This window comes from Equus quagga, chromosome 2, assembly GCF_021613505.1.
Source record: "Equus quagga isolate Etosha38 chromosome 2, UCLA_HA_Equagga_1.0, whole genome shotgun sequence".
Taxonomy (NCBI): domain Eukaryota; kingdom Metazoa; phylum Chordata; class Mammalia; order Perissodactyla; family Equidae; genus Equus; species Equus quagga.
Window position 1 is genome coordinate 93,215,392 of NC_060268.1, and position 22,495 is coordinate 93,237,886.

Here is a 22,495-nt window from a genome sequence, read left to right on the forward strand (position 1 = left end):
CTCACTTTGCATCTTTATAGTTGCATTAATTAAAGGAGTTAATTCGTGAAAAAAGGGTGAAATTCAAATAATCTTCGGAGTGGTGCAGAGAACTTTCTAAGAATGACACAAAACTGAGAACCTATAAAAAGACAAGATCGACAAATTTGATGGCATGGAAATCGTCATATTTCTATGTCAAAAAACAACAACAACAAAAAAAAAAAGAACAGCAAACTGAGAAAAATAGTAACAACTACTGTGACAAACGAACCAATCATTTTCTTAACATACAAAGAGCTCTTACAAATAAATTCAATTTAAAAATGGGGAGAAGAGATAATCAGTTCATAGAAAGGAGATTAAAAACACCAATAAAGCCGAAACATTTCTCAAATACTGATGAAATGGAAATTAAATTTTCATGAAAACGAAATGAAATTTAGATGAAAATTAAAACTACAAGTACGGTCATTTGTGTGTGCCTCCAATAATTGTCCCTACAAACGTACCCAATTGTTCTATCACAGACCACTAAGGTTGTCTTTCTCCCCTTATATTTCCCTCTTGGGTTTCCAGGCTTCTCACCTGCTGTCATACCGTGTGGAGGCACCATTTCCTCAAGAGCATCGACCGTGGGAATCCCATCTGTGGGGCCAATCTTCCCTTCTCCCCTCCCAGTGCTGAGATTGACAACAAGCAGCACCCTGACAAGTACCAAAATGGAGACGTCGACCAGGTGTGCTGGGCGCGGTGTCTCTGCCTAGGGAAGCGAGATGGAGCAGGCTCCACAGACGAGGGGATAGACGAGAGAATGGGAGCTCCGCGGCGCAAGAGGAGAGACAGGGCTTTCCTCCAGCCGCAGGAAGACCACGTGCGACAACAAAGTGGCGTGCAAAGGCCAGGTGCGCTTGTGAGTCTGCAAGCTGCGGGAGGGGGCCGGCTCGGGAATCCGTGCGGATTTCTTTCCAGTTCGGGGACTGCTTTCCGCCGTCGAGGGGGCCTAACAATATTACTTGTCACACAGTTCACAGCTGAAAAAGAGCTTCAAGCCCCTCCATCCAACTTTCACTTTCTATCGACAAGTACACGGAGGCCTTAAAGAAGTGAAATGACCTGTCCCAGGTCACAGCTCTGGCCAACACTGGGGACCCTGACGACCAGTCCGCGGATTTTCCTGCCTCTGGACCTCTCGCGTTGCCAAGGCTAGCAAACCCCAACTCCACTCCCCAGCTCGTGGTCCTGGTCGTCTTGGCCGACTACAACTCCCACGATGCCTTGGTCCCAGCCACCCTCCCGCGGCCTGGCTGGGGGCTGTATTGGCCAATAGGAAGGCAGAGTTTCCAGGGGCCGTTTTCGGGGGCCAATGAGCGCGGTGGGGGGCGGGCCTCTCCCGTCCATTGTTCTCGGTGCCCCTCGGGCCGGAGCCGTGGTGCATCCGGAGGGGCCGGGCCGTGGCCGGGGGCGCTTCTTCACGCGGCACGGCCGCTGGAGCAGGACTGGCCACCTGAGAGGTGAGCTCGGAGGGACAGACCTGGAGCCGCGCGGGCTAGGGGAGTAGCCCGCGGCGAGGGAATAACGGGCCTGGAGCCGGTGCGGGCAGCCCTGCGGGGGGAGGGGCGTCGGGGGCGCTGTCCGCGTCCCGCGGGCCGGGCTGCTGGGGTCTGCGCGCGCGGTGCGCTCAGCGAACGGACCCGGCTCTTCTTCCGAGCGGTGAGCCCCTTGCGCATCCAAGCGGGGCCCCGGCTTTGCACGGGGAGGCACATGGGACGACATCCCGCGCAGCTGCTCGTTTTGCAGATGGGGAAACTGAGCTTCAGCGGGGGCGTGTCTTGCCCCGGGTCAGACAGCGAATTAGCTGACTAGGAACAGTTTTCCCGGGCTCCCGAATAAGAGTTCTCTTGTACCTGTTTTGCTTTTTTGTTCTTTTCTGATCTTCATTTTAAAGAGTTTGTACTTTTAGTGCTCTTAACATTTTGTAGGATTTCTGTCCAGGTTTTTTTTTTTCCCCCTTGTATATGTGTTCATTTTTTAAGAGAATTGGGGTCATACTGCGTCTGTGGTTTTTCTGCCTTGCTGGTTTTGTTTTTACCCATAATTTTCATGTTATGAGAATTATCTTAAATCATTAATGATTAATAATCTTTGTCAGCATAATTTTTTAAAATATTTAAAAAATACATACTGCAGAGTGCACAGGTCTTAAATTTCATATGTCTGCTCTTGTGGAACCATTGTCAGATCAAGATACAGAACATTGCCGGCACCCCTGAAGGCTCCTTTGAGCCCCTTCTCAGTCGGTAGCCACCAAAGGTAGCCATTATTACATCAGCATAGATTTTAATACATTTTACTGTATGGATGTGCCGTAATTTATTAACCATTACCCTGCTGCTGGGTTTTTAAGGTGTTGTCTTTTTGGCAATTAGAAACAATGCTAGGGTTGTGTGTCCTTGCAAATAAATTTCTCTTTGCAAAGATGTTTATTTTTAAAGATAAATTCCTGTGGGACCATGGCTGGATCGAAGAGTATGCACATTTTATAACTTTTATATATGGTAATAATGCAGTTCAGATCCTGCCTTCCTTCCAATGAGGCTCAAAGTGCCTTGACATCTGATCCATTGTTAATCCTTACGATGTTCCGATGTCCCGGTAAGACACGAAGGATGTGTGTTATATCTGCTTGTTAGATGGTCAGTGAGGTTGAGTGACTGAGTTGTATGTTAGGTCAGGGTCAGTCGCTCTGCAGACTGAGGGCAGGATAACTCAGTCCTGGGTCTTTTGGAAAGAAAGTGCTGTATTTTTTTGTACTTGTGATTCTTCTTAACTTCTCTTGCCACAGAGAGATACGTTTTCAGGAATAAGCCATTTTTCCTTTAAGAGGGACAGGAAACTTGTGTTGACTTGCGGATGTAGGAGCCGCTTGGTGGCCTGTCCTGGGCTGCTATGAGTTAGGTCGTTTAGGACAGTCTCCTTATTGATTCTGGTTCTCTTTCTCATTTCTCAGCAGACTACTTGTTGAAATTTGAGAAGAAAAGTGTCTTCTCAGAGAGGCTGGCTGGAGAAGACGGAAGTTCAAGACTAGAAGCCTGAGTGATTGCCCCAAGAACGTGGATGATGGCTGCAGAGATGCCCAGAGTAACCACTCCCCTGAGCCCTTTGGTCCAGGTACCTCAAGAGGAAGATGAACCGGAGGAGGAGGTCGCCACCATGATCCTGGAGGATGACTCCTGGGTTCAGGAAGCTGTCCTGCAGGAGGATGGCCCTGAGTCCGAGCCCTTTCCCCAGAGCACTGGCAAGGGCAGCCCGCACGAGGAGGTAGCGGGAGGGCCTCAGGGTGCGCTTGGCCGCCTTCGAGAGCTCTGTCGGCGCTGGCTGAGGCCGGAGGTGCACACCAAGGAGCAGATGCTGACCGTGCTGCCGAGGGAAATTCAGGCCTGGCTGCAAGAGCATCGGCCCGAAAGCAGCGAGGAGGCAGTGGCCCTGGTGGAAGACTTGACCCAGACCCTTCGGGCCAGTGGTGAGATGCTGAACCTCCTTGGGAGAGGGTGGGAGCATCCCTCAGCAGTGGAGGAGGGTGTTTGCAGAGGAGGAGAAGGTGGTGTCCAGGACAGCACTCGGGACAGCCCCATCCCTCTGCTCTGTCTGCAGGCAATGGGCACATTGTCGCCCTTTTTAATGCCCTTGTTGTGTGCAGGGACAGTTCCAGAATTTCAGCATAAGAGGAGCTTAGAGGACTATTCTTGGAACTAAATTTGCATAGTTAGCATAGTTTTTACTTTTGTTTATTTGGAGAGGTTGGGAAGCTGATTTAGGTTATGGGGGGAGGGGCTGAAGACCCTACAAACCACCCCTTGGAAACTTCACTTGGTCATGCAATAAACATCCCAAATATTTGACGTTCCAGCAGTTAGAAAAACCAAGTCCTGTTTTTAAAAAGTGATTTTTTTATGAAACCAAGATAAAGGGCAAGTAAACCAGCTAATAACTAGGGACTTTCTGTGGTATAAGGTCGTCCTAGGCTCTTAAAAGAGTCACTTTAAGTGGGAGCTCTTTGCAGTGGTTAATAGGTTTGTCTCCTGCGTTATTAACACGTTGCGGCATCCAGGCATGCCATTTCACCAGTCTGTCTCCACTGTGGGCTTCAGTCGTAATCTCGACTCCCTTGATGACCAAATCTTTGCTTCGGGTCTACCTGTGCCCTTAGGACTGTTGAAGACCCCGTGGGAAATGGCTGCCTTGTGCTGATGAGAACTGCAGAAGTTCAGAGAAAGGAACGGGGAGAGGTGGGGATTGGTCAGGGGAGGCCTCACGGAGGGTCTGAAACTGCAGCAGGAGGTTGCAGGCTGGAGCAGAATTTGAAGGGTGCAGGGGAGGAGGAGGGTGTGGTGGCCGAGGCTCCGAGGGGGCACAGCTCATTCCTTCAGGTGACAGTTGGAGGCTGGCTGATTGCAGTGGCGGTGCTTTTAGGAAGTGGTAGGGAGTAATATGGGGGAAGGACTGGTGGAGGTTTGGGCTGGTGTCCTTGGCCTCAGCAGGCTCTTGAACTAGGACCCGGGGGCACGGGAGGAAGCTGAGTTTGGCAACAGGATGTAGGTTCGATTAGAGGCAGGAGGGCAGCCAGGAAGCCGTCTAGACACGGGGGTGCAGTGATATGGGCCGGGCTGAGGTGGGGACGTTGTGGGGCCGGGGGAGATTGAATACATGTGAGAGAAAGAACTAACAGTCGAAAGAGCGAGTGTTTGTCAGTCCCTTTCTGTGGGCCAGGCGGTGTGCCTAGCCCCTGATATGCAAAACCAGGGGAAACTTGGGCCATAATCGAGATTATCATCACCAGAGAAGTTAAGTGATTTCCTTCAGATCGTGCAGCTGGTGCCAGGCGGAACCAGGATTTGAACTCATGGGTCCGAGGACATGGCCTGTGTTCCCAAACGTTTCATCACATCCATGAGGCAAAGGGATAGTGCCCAGTGGGTGTTGTTAAGAGTGATGCAGACGTGGACTAAGACGAAGGTGACTAACTCAGGGGCGTCTCATCTGGAGGATTCAGAAGACTGGGAAGAGAAGAGAAGGAAAGGGAAGGTGTTTGGGGGCAGAGGTGGTGACAGCCCTCAGGGACTTGGGAGATATGAATAGAGCTGTCTTTTGGAGCAAGAGACTGACATTGAGGGCCTACTGTGAGCCCAGCCCGCAGTGGGCACCTTACACGTCCGTCTCACTAACAGTCCTGTGAAGTGGGTGGGACTGTCATCTTACAGATGGGAAAATGGAAGTTCAGCAAAGTTGAGCCCTTACTTGAGGTCACACAGGTGGTCAGTGGTGGGGCCAGGATTCAAGCTCCAGTCTGTTGGCTTCTACATGTTTTTGGTGGATCTTAGGTTTTATTTGAAGCAAAGTACCTGATTTTCTTTGGCCCTGAAAAATAGCTTTTAATTTTGCTCTTCCTATTTAAAAAAACAAAAACCTCTCATCCTATCTAAAAACTTGGTTCGCTTGCCTCCTGATGGATGTGACGAGTTTGTAATGAACTTGAGCATCTTCGGTCAGATACTAGGCTGAGGCCCCCAGGGTTGTTGTTCAGTTGGGGAGGTCGCAGAGCAGAGGGTCCATCTCAGACGGTGTCTCTGAGGTGATCGCAGGTGTCCACTGCGACAGCCCTCCCCACCCGGCTTGCTGCAGGGGCTTCGTGCCTGGCGTCCTTCCCCGGAAGGACTTCCCAGCCATCTTAGTCCTCTGACTTCTGCCTTGAGATCCTCTGTGTTGGTCTTCGTCTGTTTAATAAATGCTCCTGGCCTTCCTCGTGGTTGCTCCGAGGAACCTCTGCACTCGTCTTCATCGCTTCTCAAACATTTACTCAACATCAGACCACTTGGCCTCTATTCTGCTTGTCCAGCTTGGGACCTTTGGACACGTTTACCCCGCACAGGACATTTCAAGGCCTGGTTAGACAGTGGTGGTTTAATACTTGACTAGCAGTCACCTTTAGGTGCCCGTGGGTAAAGTATCTTATCATTCCAGTGAAGATTGGACCTGTATTAATAGTTGAAGCTCATCTCTGTCTGTGAGTGTTTCCCAAGGACATCCTAATCCCCACACCCAGCCCGAACTCCGGCTCTTGTGTTTCTCATCTGAACTCTTGTGGCAGCCTCCAAGTGGAACCTGCCCGCAGCCTCCTTCCCCTTCGTGGCAGCTGCTCATGCCCACCTGAGTGATCGCCTGCTAAAAATCTTCATGAGTTCCCCAGCTTCTCCAAATCAAGCGTGCCCTCCTTGTTCTACTTGGACCCCGTGGCTCTGTGTGACCTGGCCCACCCGGCCCTGCAGCCGGTCCCCTGGTCCTGTTGCTGCAGCCCCTGCTCCATTTGGACCAGGTCTTGCTGTTTCTTGAACGTAGGCTGTGCCTTCTAGCATTCTTCTGTGCTCCTGAACTTTGACGTGGAGTGGCTTTGTCCCATCCCTCTGATGATATCCTGGTCGTCCTTTGAGCGTACAGGCTTGGGGACCCACTCCATAAAGCCGTCCTTACTTCAGGTCCCTCTTCCCTGTCCTCACTTCCACCCACCTGGGAGCATCTTGATCGCCTCTGCCAGAAGCCGTCTCCCTCAGAACATTCGGATTCCCCTTCTCTTCCGACTTTTTATCATATTCCATCTTGTTTTCTATTTGTATGAATCCTTGTCTTATTTCTTTTAGAACCTGTAAAATCCCAGAAGACAAGGAGCCTGTCTTTTTTCTTTTTCTTTCTATACTCTTCTTTTTTTTTTTCAGCTCACATAGTACCCAGCGCAGTGGCCTACACCTAATGGGAACTCAATAAGCATCGTTGGGATGAGTCAAAGGATGCTTCCCACCTTCCTGCAGGTGTGGGAGGCTCCCCTGCTCAGTCTGTGAAGGAGGCGGACAGAGCTGCTTGGTCCCAGGCTCATCTGCCTTTCACTGAGAAAGCCTCGCTAAGCTTTTCTTTTTAAAACAAAAAGAGGTCATGCCCACATTTGGGAGAGCATAGCCAGGATACTTGTGAATCGGGGAAGGGAGGATGGGTGAGACTCAGCTTGGATCGGGGAGGATGCTCCAGCCGGTAGGCAAGTCAGGCAGCTTAGTCCAGCAGCGAGCACTTACTCCTGGCCTGCGGGGTTTCTGTTCTTAGAAGCTCCCATGTTAATCCTTTGTTTATATTCAGCAAACCCAGTGAATACTATCACACTTATGCTGTTAACAAAAATATTATTACAAATAGAGAACATGTTTCTGAGTATGGCGGTACGTGCCATTCCCATTTGTCAGATATCAGAGGCTCCCAGATATCCTCCCTACCTGGCCTAGTAGGTGGCCTTTTCCACTTGGTGTCGTCCAGCCCAACTGCAGGAATGGCGGTGGGACCGACAGTATTTACTTAGGACGAGCTTTGGGTTTGGAAACCTAGGGGAGGGCCGATCCACACTCCGGGGGAGGACATTTGCCTGAAAGGCTGTCGAGAGGGGGAGCTGGTCACATCCATATACTCCAGTGACTAAGTGACAGAGAAAACGGAGCTGTTGAGGGCCACCATAATGCCACAGTAGGCGTTACTGGTCCTGTGGAGACCACCTCTCCCGTGATGGGGTCTTTCGGTTGAGATGAGCTTGGCCCACAGAGCTCATGCTGGGCAGTTGTGTTTTCAGCCTGTGTTTCACAGGCACATTGACAGATTATTTATGAAAAGCGTCACTTATCTCTATGACATGTTACAAATTACCAACATAAAAACCAGAACACTTCCTTTTTTTTTTGTTGTTGGTGATCTGAGGAATGACAACCCAGATTTTCCAGAACAATCCTGAATATACAATATTTGTTCTTGTAAATCATGAAAATGTCTCAAATTCTAGGAGTTGGCAGCCAAACCGTACCTCTCAGACTGTCCCACATCAGTGAGTGGCCTGGGGCCGGAAGTCATTTCTGAAGTTGTAGGGCTCCATTTTGGTTCAGCAAGTAGAGTCGCTGTAGGATTGAGACAGCCTGTCCCCAAACTGTTCTCTGATTGCTCCGCCCAGGTTCATCCCACTTTCTGTATGAGGTAAGCAGAAAATATCTTAAGAGCTGGAGGCCAGTGGACTCATCCACAGCGGCCTCCCCGCCATAACCCCAGACCAGTGTGGTTACAACAACAGAGTGAAAGGGGAAATGCTCCTCTTTTAACAGATACATTTCATCTCATAGAAGCCCCTGTCACCCAAAAAAGAAACTGCTGACACCAGAGGGGAGCAAAGGGGAAATTCGTGGGCTTAGAAGTGATAAATTCCTGGGCTGGCCTGGTGGCACAGCGGTTAAGTGTGCACGTTCTGCTTCGGTGGCCTGGGGTTCGCCGGTTGGAATCCCAGGTGTGGACATGGCACCGCTTGGCAAGCCATGCTCTGGTAGGCGTCCCACATATAAAGTGGAGGAAGATGGGCACGGATGTTAGCTCAGGGCCAGGCTTCCTCAGCAAAAAGAGGAGGATTGGCAGCAGTTAGCTCAGGGCTAAACTTCCTCAGAAAAAAAAAAAAAAAAGTGATAAATTGCTGACGTATAAATCCTCTGAGCATTGGTGCGGTGCATGGTCCCTGGACCAGCCCTATCAGCATCATCTGGAAATGTGTTAAAAATGAAATTCCTGGGCCCCGCCCCAGACCTGCTGAACCAGAAACTTGAGGTGGGGTTCGGTTCTCGGCTTTAACAAGCCATCCAGGGGATCCTGATTCAGTCTCCAGTTTGAGATCCACCACCCTAGACCTCTGGTTCTCAAACTTGGCCACACGTCGGAATCTCTTGGGGTGCTGGAGCCCACGCCCAGGGATTCTGGTGTACTGATTCAGTTGGCATGGGGTGTGGCCCAGACAACGGACTTTTGAAAGCTCCCCAGGTGGTTTTAAGATGAAGCAAAGTTTAAAAACCACTGCTGTAGAGCCTCGTTACTCAGAGTGTGGTCCGTGGACCAACATCGGTATCACCTGGGAAGAGCGGCAGCTTAACCTCCCCCCAGCCCCACTGACGCCGAAGCTCCGCTTAACGAGATCTCCGGCTGATTCGTGTGCACTCCTCAGTTTGGGAAGCGCTGCTCTAGGCTGGAGGGCAGTGGAGGTTGTCAGCTTCAAACCTCCTCCTGTCCGGCAGTTGAACCAAAGAGTCCCAGCTGGCCTCTCCAGCTGTCCTCAGCATCTCCTGGCCTTCGGTGGCACAGGCAACAGGTTACCCATTCTGAGCTCGCTGCCCCAGCAAAATGCCCCCCGATGACAACAAACAAACATGCTTCTTTCATTTTTCTTCAGAAGGGGAGTAGAGAGAGTTGGGGGATTGTAAGGGTCTTTGTCTTTTTAAAGCTGCAATTCTCAGCTTCAAAACAAAATCACTTTTAGTTCACTTAGATATTGGAAATGTACGCCACACAGAAGCCTTGGAGAGATGTCACATTATAACTGTCAAGTGCTTGGCAACCGTTCATTTAGCTGAGAACAGAGCTCATTGCTGTTTTTCTCAGCGGCTCATCTTTCAAGCAGCCAGAGTTCAGGTGGAGCAGCGTCCCCGGTCACTCAGGCGGGAGCAGGTTCCCGCCAGGCTTCTCAGGACCGCGCTCCGGTGGGAGCCCCGACTTGGGCTGAAGCTGTACCAGAATCACTTCTGTATTTTCTTTTATTTTTATTTTATTGTTTTGAGGAAGATTAGCCCTGAGCTAACACCTGCCAATCCTCTTTTTGCTGAGGAAGACTGGCCCTGAGCTAACATCCATGCCCATCTTCCTCTACTTTATATGTGGGACGCCTGCCACAGCATGGCATGCCAAGCGGTGCCATGTCCACACCCGGGATCCAAACCGGCGGACCCCGGGCCACTGAGAAGTGGAACATGCGCACTTAACTGCTGCACCACCGGGCCGGCCCCACTTCTGTATTTTAGACCGGTGGCTCTGACCGTGGTGTTGAGATGCAGCAGTGTGTCACAATCAGGTGGGGGGGGACTTACAAGAATTGTGAGCCTAACCCACACTAAAGCGCCAAAGTTTGTGAGCAATTTCATTGTTTTAAATAAATTACAGTAAGTTCAGTTTGAGCCCCATATTGACATCAGCTTTGCTCACACATTCTGATATTCTTTCTAGCATGGGAGAGAAGGAGGAGGCTCCTGGCCAGGCAGGGGGACACGCACGCTTCCCTGAACAGCCGGGAATCTGCGGTGCACCTGAGTCCAGAGTGGGTGTCGAGGGTGGGGAAATACAAGAACCGTTGGTTTAGGCCTACACACGACTGCAGGTTTGGATCACTAACCGATGAGGCAAGAGGTCCTGTGGCAATTAAAGAGTCGTTCAGTGAATGGCGTTCGGACAGTGCTCTCAGCATTTTGAAGAGACTAAAATTGGATCCCTGCTTCATAACTCACACAGAAATAGATCGTTCTTCACAAGTTGCACAAAAATAAATTCCAAATGGATTGTAGGTCATTCTGTAAAAGATCTGGAATGATACGTAGGAGAATACTTTTGTAATCTTGGGGTGGGGTGGGACTTCTTGAGTGAGACAGAAATCTTCAAAGCTAGTTTGGACTCATGAAAACACGAAAAAAGTCCTTTATATAAAAAAGAAACTGTGAACGAAGTTAAAAGACAGTGCACAGACTGGGAGGAAATATTTGCAACAAAGTCTGCAGTGTGGCAGATAAGAGTCAAATCCCTGATCTATAAGGGCTTCTGCAATTAGTAAGAAAGGTCAACCTAGTGGAATAAAAGATAAAAGGTATGAACAGACAACTCAGAAATGAAGAAATACAAATTATAGCTGTAGGAAAGATGTTCATTATTATCAGAGAAATACCCATGAAAGCAAGATACTGTTCTTTTGCCTGTTAGACCATCAGAAATTTAATAGTGTTTCTAAGAATTCTCTGCCTTTCTGAGCATTTGTTTCTTTAACTTTCTAAAATTAAGTTCAGAGTTTTTCTAGTAGGTGATGTGTCACGTATTTTAAATTTGATAGAATACATAAAATCCTATATAAGAGCCATAAATTCTTTTTTTGTTGTTAGGGTAAAATATATATAACGTAAAATTTGCCATTTTAACCATTTCTAGGTGTACAGTTCAGTGGCATTAACTACATTCTCTTTGTTGTGCAGCCATTACCACCATCCAACTCCGGAACTTTCTCGTCTTCCCGAACTGAAACTCTGTCCCCTTTAAACACTAACTCCCCACTCCTCCTCCCCTTAACCTCTGGCACCAGCTGTTCTGCTTTCTTTCTCTGTGAATTCGCTCTAAGTACCTTACGTAGGTGGAATCATAGAGTATTTGTCCTTTAGTGTCTGGCTTATCTCACTGAGCATAGTGTCCGCAAGGTTCATCCATGTTGAAGCATGTGTCAGAATTCCGTTCCTTTTTAAGGCTGAATAATATTCCACTGTATGTAGAGACCACATTTTGTTTATCCATTTATCTTTTGACGGACATCTGGGTTGTTTTCAGCTTTTGGTTATTATGACTAATGCATGAACACGGAAGTAAGAATATGTGTTCGGGTCCCTGCTTTCAGTTCTTTTGGATGCGTACCCAGAGGCGGAATTGTTGGATCATATGATATTTCTATATTTAATTTTTTGAGGAACCACCGTGCTGTTTTCCACGGTGCCTGCACCATTTTACATTTCCACCAGCAATACATAAGGGGAGAACCATATATCCTTTGAAGTCTGTCTCAGTGACAGATTTTTGACAATCTGTTTATACTTCCCCAAACCTGAAGTTAGTCACAGACAAGTATATCTGGCTGTCTCTCTGAGTAGGTGGGTAACTAAATGTTATATCCAAGAAGAACGAGCTTGTTAACTTATTTACAGTGATGCATATGAATAAATACAATGGATCAATATTGTATAGAGAACTGTTAAGGTCAGTTAGAACAGCATTCCCATCTTGGCCACTGTCACCTTCTCAGAGGGGCGCTCCCTGTCTACAGAATCTGAAGGCGCTCTCCAGTTATTTGCTTTCCCATCACCCTGTTTTATTTCCTTCACAATATTTACACTGTCTGAAAATAGACAGTGTCATCTGAATAAACAGTGTGCATTATGTGAGATTCATTAACGTTTAAACTGCACAGCATCGTCCAAAACCCTTGTTTTAAAGTCTTTGCATACGTAAGGGGACGTCTTCCCTACTTCAGTAGTTTTAGGGAGATGAAAACATTTAGAAAATGAGACCTTTCTTTCCTATTTCCTTAATGCCTGTCTCATCTCTGAGTTTTCTCTCCTGGAGATCGGACCTTCCAGCCACTCGCTCACGAGCCTGCTTCCTCAGAAGCCTGCCTGCCTCCATCCAGTCACATCCACAAAATACGCTCCTCTTGAAGTCTTGAAATAGGAAACACTGTTTCTAATGGTGAAGTTCCTTTTTTAAGAAAATTCCCAGCTCCTACCATCTCCTCCCGTCTCCACTCATAACGTTGGGGAAGCTAGTCCCCTTGTATCTGAAGCGAACCAGTTTCTGAGTTTTCACTTTCTGCTTGGCCGCCAATAGATAAAGGTGGGAGTTGCCTGCAGTCCACTGTACTCTGCTTTGTCCTCTCGATGTCACTAGGGCCGGACTGTCTCTCGAGGAGGAGCTTGGAAGGGGTGAGGATCCCTTCCCAGCTCAGCGATTTTTTCCCATTTGGAGGCCCTTGTGAAGGCAGATGACCTGAAGGGCCACTCTTTTCCGTCCTTTGGAATAGCTCGTGTGCCTGCCTGTTATCAGAGATCAACTTTGAAAGAAACCTCCTGTGGCCTTCCCTGGAATATAAGAGTCTGGCGTCTTTGTCTGCGTAGAGGAGGATGGGACTGGTCCTTAGGCAGCAGACAGCAAGAGGGTTATTGGATCTGGATTCCGCTCAGAAGGGCCTCTGTAATGAGCTGATAGATTATCACATTTAAAGGCTCCCAGCTTAGAAAGGAATTCTCTTGTATTTTTGTCTGATAGGTCCATACTGATTTTTTTTTCACATTTAAATCTTTGATCTATTTGGAATTTGTCTTAATATGGGTCCAACTCCGGTTTTTCCATTTGGCCTAACTAGTTGTCCTAGCATCACTTACTGATTATTCTGTCTTTTCTCCATGGATTTGAGAAGCTACCCTTATCGTATGTTAAATTCCCATAGTTGTTATATAATTTTTTTTTTCATTCCACTGGTCTATCCATGTGCCACCTGTATTAAATTCTGAATTCATATGTCCATTGAGTCTTTTTCTGGAGCTTTTGTTTTGTTTCATTGGCTTGTCTATTAATGTTTTAATTATTGAAATTTTATATTATGTTTTAACAGCTGATAGAGTTCTTTTCCTCCCCACCCCTCTGATTTCAGTCAATTGTCTCCCCCCATTAGTATTAATTCCGATATAATTGACATAGAATATTGTATTAGTTTGGGGCCAGCCCCATGGCTGAGTGATTAAATTCGTGCTCTCCACTTTGGTGGCCCAGGGTTTTGCCGGTTCAGATCCTGGGCACGGACAAGGCACCACTCATCAGGCCACACTGAGGCGGTGTCCCACATGCCACAACTGGAAGGACCCACAACTAAAAATACACAACTATGTATCGAGGGGCTTTGGGGAGTAGAAGGAAAATTTTAAAAAATCTTAATATTGTATTGGTTTAAGGTATACACCGTAATGATTTGGTATATGTATGTATTGTGAAATGATTACTACAGTAAGTTTAGTTAACATCCATCACCTCACATAGTTACAAATTTTTTTCTTGTGATGAGAATTTTTAAGATCAACTTTCTTAGCAACTTTCAAATATACAACAATACAGTATTATTAACTATACTCACCATGCTTTACATTATATCCCCAGAATTTATTTTATAACCGGAAGTTTGTACCTTTTGACCACCTGCATCCATTTCACCCACCCCTCAGCCCCTGCCTCTGGGAACCACCCTCTGTTTCTATGGGTTTGTTTTTTTACGTTCCACATGTAAGTAAGATGATATGGTATTTGTCTTCTCTGTCTGACTTATTTCACTTAGCATAATGCCCTGAGGGTCCATCCATGTTGATGCACATGGCTGGGACTTCCTTCTCTTTTTATGGCTAAAAAATATTGCATTGTATATATATCTCACATTTTCTTTATCCGGGATCCAAACCGGTGAAACCCTGGGCCGCTGAAGCAGAGCGCGTGAAGTTAACCACTCGGCCACGGGGCCAGTCCCTAGCTTGTTTTCATATCTTGGCTATTCTAAATAATGCTGCAGTGAACATGGGGTGCAGATATCTCTTCAAGGAGGTGATTTTGTCTCCTTAGGATATAGACGCAGAAGTGGAATTACTGGATCGTACGATAGTTCAATTTTTAACTTTTTGAAAAATCTCCATACTGTTTTCCATATTGCTGTACCAGTTTACGTTCCCACCAGCAGTATATGAGCGTTCCCTTTTCTCTACATCCTTGCCAACACTTATCTCTTGTAATAATCTTAATGTTTATTTTTGTACTATTAAAGACACGTATATTTCAGTTACTACATGATTTGCCAATTTTAATGATATCTTTTGAACTCCAAGGTATTACAGATGAGGCAGTCAACGAACATATCCCGTAGCCCACCGTCTTCCTCCAGCCCCAAGCTTGATGAGAGCGTCATTTCTACATCGCTGTGTAACATTTACCTTCTCTTTCATCATCCTAACCGCTGTGGTAGTTCTAGTCTTGTTCTGAAGTTAGATGTCTCAAGACTTCCTCCTCAATCCTTTTGCTCTAGGATTCCCTTTCTCTCTTGGTTGACTGAATTCATCTCTTGTCGTTTCCTCAAGAAGAGACCACGGGAACAGTATTCTGTGAATTTGTGTATATTCAAAGCTGTTTGCCTGTAAACTTTATACTTGAAGGACAGTTTTGTTGGGCATAAAATCCTTAGCATACATCTTCTTTTCTTGCCTGTCTTGGAGCTGTTGCTGCCCTGGCTGCAGACCTTGAATGTTACTGTGGAGAAATCTGAGACCAGTTGGTTTCCCTCCCCGAGATAAGTGGATCTTTTTGCCTGTGGTCACCTGTCTCATTATTCATCACCCTGGGTTAGTTTTCCTTGGCACACAGTGTACCTTTCAAGGGTTCTTATGTCTTTGTAGATTATACTTGGAGTATTTATTCCTTTCCTCTGATTTAGTTTCCTTTTTTAAGAACTCCAATTATATGTTTATTGATTCTCCTTTTGTCTGCCTTCTGTTTCTATCGTTCGCTTTAATCCTTTTGACCCCTTTCTTTGTTTCCGTTTCATTTCTCTGCTTTTCTCATTCCAGTCCTCCTCTGTGCTTTCCAACGTGCCTATTTTTCTTTGTGCTGCTTCCCATTTTGTCTTCATTTCTCTGGATTTTCCCCTCCTTTCCTGACTTCTGCTGGCTCCCATTCCTCTCTTCCTGTTCTCTCACCGTCTCTTCCTCAAGTTCTAGTTTGTGGTCTTCCTTCATAGAGGCGGGTGCTTCATTTATCTTTTCTTATGAGTGAAAAACGGTCACTTTTCTCAGTAATAATAACTCCCATGATTAACGCGTGAGAGTCAAAGGCTCTCTCCTTCTCTGCTATACAGACAGGAAGCCTCCTGCGTACGTGGCTCACCTGTGTGATTCTGCTTGCACCCTCACCTCCTTTGCATCTCTGAACCAAAGTGGCCAGCCCTGCTCACCCCAGTCCCCAGATGCCCTTGCTCTTGAGGGCGAGTCCCTGACCTGCACGTGGTGATTTTCTGCCTGAGCTTGTTGAGATCTGCCCCTGTGTAACGACCCCCCTCTATCCATGCTTGCTCTCTTTGCACCCTCCCTCATCGACTTCTGTCTAGTCTCTGCTGGTTTTGAAGCCCTTACTTGTGTTTTGGTGTCTGCAAATTAACCTTCCTCCTGATCTCACTTGCAGTTTGAGTTTTTGTTTGTTTTCCCTATTGCTTCTGAGCTCACACCAGAACGTACCAGTTCTTCTGACTTTCAGGCAGGGACGAACCTTATTAGCTAACGTCCCTATTCAGAAGAGAATAGTTACTAAAATCATCAAAGAAATGTCGTTGGTGATGTTAGCTTGAAGAAAATAAGTCAGGGCCCCAGCCTGGAGGTCCTTATGGAAGAGATATGATAGCTAAACTCGGTGCTAGAAACTTGCAAAACACCGTCTTGCAGGATGTGGAAGCAGCACAGAATTGCTGGTCCTAGTCAAGTGGGAGCTTGCATGTGCCCCTCGTGCCTACAGCGTCCCCTGCAGATCTGGGAGAGGGGGCCAGTGGGCAGTTACATGAGCCCCCAGGTTACCAGCAGCACGTGTGTTAGTGTGAGCATGAAATGCCTATTTGTAAGTTTAAATACGGTCGTGTATTGACAACAGCCATGAGTGGAAACCCAGTTCTAACTGGGAGAGGCAAGCCAGATTTTATCATGTGCATAAATGGAAATTTACATTAACTTACAGTAATAATCAGTGAATCAAGCATCTAACCTTAAACGGTTTCTTAGCATTAATAATGGAAATGTCACTAGGACTCTATGTAATTATTTTGCTAATTGTCTTCCTTGCTGTGGGTGGAACTGCTTTCTCAGGGGGTCTGATGTTAGGTCTTAGGAATAATCAGGCTATCATCTTTGTCAATAAAAGCATCAATTTCTATATACAGAATTCCAAAAAAGTTTTTGAAGACACCTCATAGAACTAGAGCATAAAGAAATTATAGTGAAAAAGAAAATAATAGGAGGAAAAAATGACACAAAAGAACACAAATTGCATGCTGTGAAAACATCCAGTATTTTGGCTCTGAGCTTTTGGCTCTGAGCTTCCAGCCAGGCAAGGCAAAGAGGGAGCCACGATCAGGAGCATGAGGCCGACAAAGATTGCTCAGAACAGTGGCTCTTTTCCATATTTCACTCAGAGGGAAAATTTCCTCTTTTTCTGGCTCATCAAGAGGACAGTGTGTGGTATAAACAATGTCGTCCACAACTTCCTGGCAGCGTTAGCGTTCCTGACAGCCATTAATTTCTAATGACACTTCTTAGACTTCTCCGTGTCAGCCAGAGCCATTAAACCGAGAGTTCCGTGAACGTAGTTCTGCCGGAGTCAGAACAATGTGTTCCAGGCTCTCAGTTCTCTGCTGTTCTGGCTCAGTCCTGGGGTAGATTTGGGAGTCTCTCGTCTCAGGAACGGGATGCATCTTCTTCCAGCCATCGTCCCTAATGATTTCTTTCGCCCAGACGTTTGATAAGTGTTGGGCAGTAGAGAGTTCGAGGTTTTGGAAGGTAGTTATTTTGTGTTACCATTGGGGGAGCTATCTTTAGGCTCCCCCTGCAGATAAATTCGAGGGCTTTTTTAACTGCCCACTTACTCGTTTCCAGTCATCTGCTTAGACACCTAGAGTCCTTGTTGCAGAGGTGTTGTCATCTTATCTGTGTCTTACTTAAATGCCAACTAATAATATTATAAACACCAGGTATATTTCATTGCATGAGATCATTATATAAACTCCTCTGAAAGGAGACCCAGCTTAGGGAAATTTCTGTGATACCAATAAAAAAACTCATTCATTCATTCATTCATTCATTCATTCATCAGATTTAATTCAGTGCCTCCTGGATCTCAGGCGCCTTGGTGAGTGTCAGGGGTTGTTATGTACCCTGTTGCTTTCCTGTGGTTAGGATTTTCAGATTCCCACCTGACCTCATTTCCCAGTGGAGAAGCAGGTAGAGACGTAGAACCCACATCTTTAAGACCTAGAAATTCCGAGTGATTACCACAAAACTATGAGGCCTGGCAACTAGATAACCGGTTAGAAGGAAGCAACTCTGATTTTTAGAAGTTTTGAAGATTCCCTAGCCTCTTTATTTGCACCAGAAGCTTGATTTTTTTAAAAGTTTTCCCTGTGGTTTCCTTTCCTCATCATTACAGGGAATTGAGTATAAATTGTACATTTTTCTTCGTTATTTCAGATTTTGAGATCCAGAGTGAAAATGGGGAGAACTCTAACCAAGACCCATTTGAGGATGTGGACTCCCATGAGATCTTCTCAGAAGCACCTGGAGGGGAGGGTGGCCAGCAGTCTGACTGGGAGAGTGACTTTGAGAGAGACTGTGGCTCCAGGCGGCCCCAGGGAAATGCCCCCGGCAAGGACCACGGGGAGACGCCACCGTCGGGCAGGGAAGTGGGACAGCTCATAGGCCTTCAGGGCACCTACCTGAATGAGAAGCCCTATGAATGTCCCCAGTGTGGGAAAACCTTCAGCCGGAAGTCCCACCTAATTACACACGAGCGGACCCACACGGGGGAAAAATACTACAAATGCGACGAGTGCGGAAAAAGCTTTAGCGATGGTTCGAACTTCAGCCGACACCAAACTACTCACACCGGGGAGAAACCTTACAAGTGCAGGGATTGTGGGAAGAGCTTTAGCCGGAGCGCCAACCTCATAACCCACCAGAGGATCCACACGGGAGAGAAACCCTTTCAGTGCGCCGAGTGTGGCAAGAGTTTCAGCCGGAGCCCCAACCTCATCGCTCATCAGCGAACCCACACGGGAGAGAAACCGTACTCGTGCCCCGAGTGTGGCAAGAGTTTCGGCAACCGGTCCAGCCTTAATACACATCAGGGAATCCACACGGGGGAAAAGCCCTACGCGTGTAAGGAGTGTGGCGAGAGCTTCAGTTACAACTCCAACCTAATCAGGCACCAGAGGATCCACACGGGGGAGAAACCATACAAATGTCCCGACTGTGGGCAGAGGTTCAGCCAGAGCTCGGCGCTCATCACACACCGGAGGACGCACACGGGTGAGAAGCCCTACCAGTGCAGCGAGTGCGGCAAGAGCTTCAGCCGCAGCTCCAACCTGGCCACGCACCGGCGGACCCACATGGTGGAGAAGCCCTATAAGTGCGGGGAGTGCGGGAAGAGCTTCAGCCAGAGCTCCAGCCTGATCGCGCACCAGGGCATGCACACGGGCGAGAAGCCCTACGAGTGCCTGACGTGCGGGGAGAGCTTCAGCTGGAGCTCCAACCTCATCAAGCACCAGAGGATCCACACGGGGGAGAAGCCCTATAAATGCGGCGACTGCGGGAAATGCTTTAGCCAGCGCTCCCAGCTGGTGGTGCACCAGAGGACTCACACGGGCGAGAAGCCCTATAAATGCCTCATGTGTGGCAAGAGCTTCAGCCGGGGCTCCATTCTGGTCATGCACCAGAGAGCCCACTTGGGAGACAAGCCCTACAGGTGTCCCGAATGCGGGAAAGGCTTTAGCTGGAATTCCGTTCTCATTATCCATCAGCGAATCCACACAGGGGAGAAGCCCTACAAGTGCCCTGAGTGTGGCAAAGGCTTCAGCAACAGCTCCAATTTTATTACACACCAGAGAACTCACATGAAAGAGAAACTGTATTGACGTGGCAGTGAGGGGCCTGGCCTGGGAGAGGGCATTGTCACCCTGCCCCAAATAGGGTTGCCTTTGAGAAGAGCCGTTCTTCCTAAATGCTCTTTGGGGATTTTTTGCCAGAATCTTCCACCCGCTCATCCTCATTTCTAGGATGCCGTCATCTTAGTGGTCGGAGTCAGACCCCAAGAGCAGAGTGTAGGAACAGAAGGTGGGAAAGTTGGGTCTTTTCCTGTAAATTTCACAACTTGATTGGCTCCTCCTCTCCTGATCCTCTGTGCCTCGATTTCCTCTTTGGTAGGGCAAGGGGTAGTGTTTCTCCATGTGGGAGAGAAGACAGCCTGGCCACAGCCCCACTGAGTCCTCAGAGAAATACCGGGGATCCATCAGTCGGTCTGGTGGTTTTGCTGCCACTCGTCGGGCTGGTGCCTTCACCCCGAGCTGCTAGCATTCCAGCTCCCTGCCCATGGCACAACCAGCTCTTCCTGGCTTTGTGTCCTGGGCTTTGATTTCAGGTCAAGGTGGAGGGGCTTCTCCAGTTCTGAGTCATCCTCATGAAGGTAAAGCCCTTTTCTGTTTCTAGAAAGTCTCAGGAACACCGAAACACTATGGGCTGGAACCACTGTCCCAGTAACCTCTCCAGTTGATGAGAGTTGACACAGGGCTGCCAGGAAAGGTAAAATCGAGATTTACGTGTTTGCCTTTGTCTCTGCTTACTGTCCTATGGTAAGTCGGCTGCCAGGGGGATGCACTACTTCTTGTGGGGTTTCGTCTTTTGAGTGTGAAGTGAAGACAGAGACCTCCCAGCAGCCCACCCCCGGTGGACAGTAGCTTCTTCTCATCAACAGCGAAACAGCCCTGAGCTCTGCAGGGTGGGCTTGTGTCTCTACCCCACAGATCACAGCCCCGTTGTCATCACTCTATGCACTTGTCATTTCCCTGTTCTTAGATTTTTTATTTTATATATGCAGAGCTAGAATTCTGTCCGGTAGCCTTTGTATACTAAGAGCATTATTTTTAAGGAAGTGTTGATTTTAGGGTGCATCTGTCCCCTGGAGAGATTTGGGCTTGAATCAGGAATTGTCCTACAGGTGTCGCCCTGGATCTTGGGATGCTGCCGGGTTTTGTTCTTGTGTCTTTGGGCCTTGAAACATTAAGACAGGGGGATGACAGCAGGTGAAGGGGCTTGTTACGAGGGAAGAGGAGAGTAGATGTGTTTCCGGGAAACGTGAAACTGCCACCTCCTACACATGGAGCCTGTGCCTAGAACGGGCCTTGGTTCTTACAGGATGGATGCTCAGTATCGCCTAATAAAGTAGAGTCCCATTCTTTTCCTGAGTCTGTCTTTTAACGTGTGTTAGAAACATGAACTTGGCTGTTAGCAAACCCACACCTCACTTCCCCGCCCCACCCGCCCACTTCTTGGACCCTCAAGGAGTAAAAATCAATTGCTTCAAAGAGCACACCTTCTTGGTGAACTTAGACCTGTGCTTGACCAGTGCGCACACCTTTCCATTGCCCTTTGCCAACTCTACAGCCAGTCTGTCAGCCGAGACGTAGAGGGGCAGCTTTGGCTAAGGAGCCAGATGGCCTCCCCCTGGGAAGCACCTCTATCCAGAATCAGCTAAATTAGACACGAGGAGGAGGTTTCCAACCCAGGTGATGACAGTTGTTAAGCCAAACCATGTAGGCTGTGAAATCCTCATCGTTAATCCCATTCTTCACTTATTTGGCAAATATTTTTTGAGGACTCCTGTCCCATCACTGCTAGGTTCCTGGGAAAGGTTGTGACAAGAAGTCCACTATCTGTCTTCATGAAGTTTTGCTAGGAGAAAGATTCCATCTCTCTGGGAAGGTACAAGAGCTCTCCTGCCCTTGGGGAGAGGGGGTAGGATGGTCTCCCAGGTGACATCAAGTTCTGGAATTTGGGTTGTAGAAGATATTACCTCTCTCTCCCCTTTAAGGCTCAACTTGAGAAAAGAGTTGATAGTAAGCTTTTTGAAACGTCTATCTTTTTTATCCTCCCTACCTGGTAGAAACACAAAATATCCTGGAAAAAAGGAAACAAGATTGGCTGGAATTGCAGAATTAGGAATGACAAGTGTGGTTCTAGACAGGTTGCAAGTCCCTCACTCCTGTCCTGCTTTCCCCTTGGCGTGGGTCTGCAGAGACCAGGAGGGGTCAGAGCCAGTGGCCTTCATGTGGCTCTGTGTTGGATGGAACGACATGGCCTCCTTCCCCTAAAAAACATCAAGAGGCCCCAAGCCCCCTGGCAGATCTATTTCTGCCACATCTTTTCTGGCAACTCAGTTATATCTGTGTCTCTGTAATGAAGACAGTTTCCCCTTAAATGTGCATGTATTTAGGGACTGAGTTTTTGCTACCAGTTTGTTTCCAAGTTCATGGGAACAGCCTTGGGAAAATTAAAAACCTACAATAAATGGTAAAAAGCCAAAAGCAATGGCTTCCCCCTCAGCTTGGCCCCCAGGTCCACCTGAGCAAGTCTTGGTCACTTCCCTTTCCCAATTCCCCACAATGGCCGCCTTGTACCCTCTGGCCCAGCTCCTCAGACCCATGCCAACTCCCAGCCTCGGCTCACCTCCGAGAACCCTGAACCTGTCAGGTGTAGCCTCCCCCAGGCCAACAAACTTTTCTAGGACCGCCCCTCACTTAGCCGCCTCTGCTCAGCCTGCGATGCACTTTCCATCCGACGGTAGAGTTTAGCTTCTGCTTCCCTCCAGGGTCAGGACCTCGCTCCACCAGCTGTTTCCTCTCTTGATCTCCAGTCTGTGCCCCTCTCCTGTCTTCTTCCTGCAGCCTCTTCACAAGCTGCACTTCCTACAGCCTCAAACTTGGCATGTCCGGAACTCGACTCCCCCGCCTGCCTCCCTTGACCAGCGTGCTGCTTACACAGCTGTATTTCCTCGCTGTTGTGAGTAGCACTGCCATCCACAGGGCCTCACCCAACCCAAAAACCTGGAGTCATCCAAGACGCCTTCCTCCCTCACATCCCTCAGCGCCATCCAGGAAGAGTTTGGCATAGTTCGAACCCTTGCCTGACAACTGTGATGGCCCCTTCCTGGTGCCCCAAGCTCCCCCAGCCCTGCCTCCTGCTGCCCCATCCCCCTTGTTATA

At 48.0% G+C, this 22,495-nt stretch overlaps 1 protein-coding gene across 3 annotated transcripts; it reads left to right on the plus strand.

The window, feature by feature from the left end:
• Window positions 1-698: 698 nt before the first annotated feature.
• ZSCAN2 (zinc finger and SCAN domain containing 2) lies at window positions 699-20,679 on the plus strand. 3 transcript variants are annotated; one of them, XM_046654411.1, is made up of 3 exons: window positions 699-884; window positions 2,993-3,502; window positions 17,931-20,679. In XM_046654411.1, the coding sequence occupies exons 2-3, from the start codon at window positions 3,097-3,099 to the stop codon at window positions 19,370-19,372; spliced, it is 1,848 nt and encodes a 615-aa protein (XP_046510367.1). In that variant the 5' UTR covers window positions 699-884; window positions 2,993-3,096; the 3' UTR covers window positions 19,373-20,679. The 3 variants fall into 3 exon arrangements, with proteins under 3 accessions (XP_046510367.1, XP_046510368.1, XP_046510369.1); XM_046654412.1 differs by lacking the exon at window positions 699-884 and adding an exon at window positions 1,412-1,493; XM_046654413.1 differs by lacking the exon at window positions 699-884 and adding an exon at window positions 1,447-1,493 and having other exon boundaries at window positions 2,990-3,502.
• The last annotated feature ends 1,816 nt before the right edge of the window (window positions 20,680-22,495 follow it).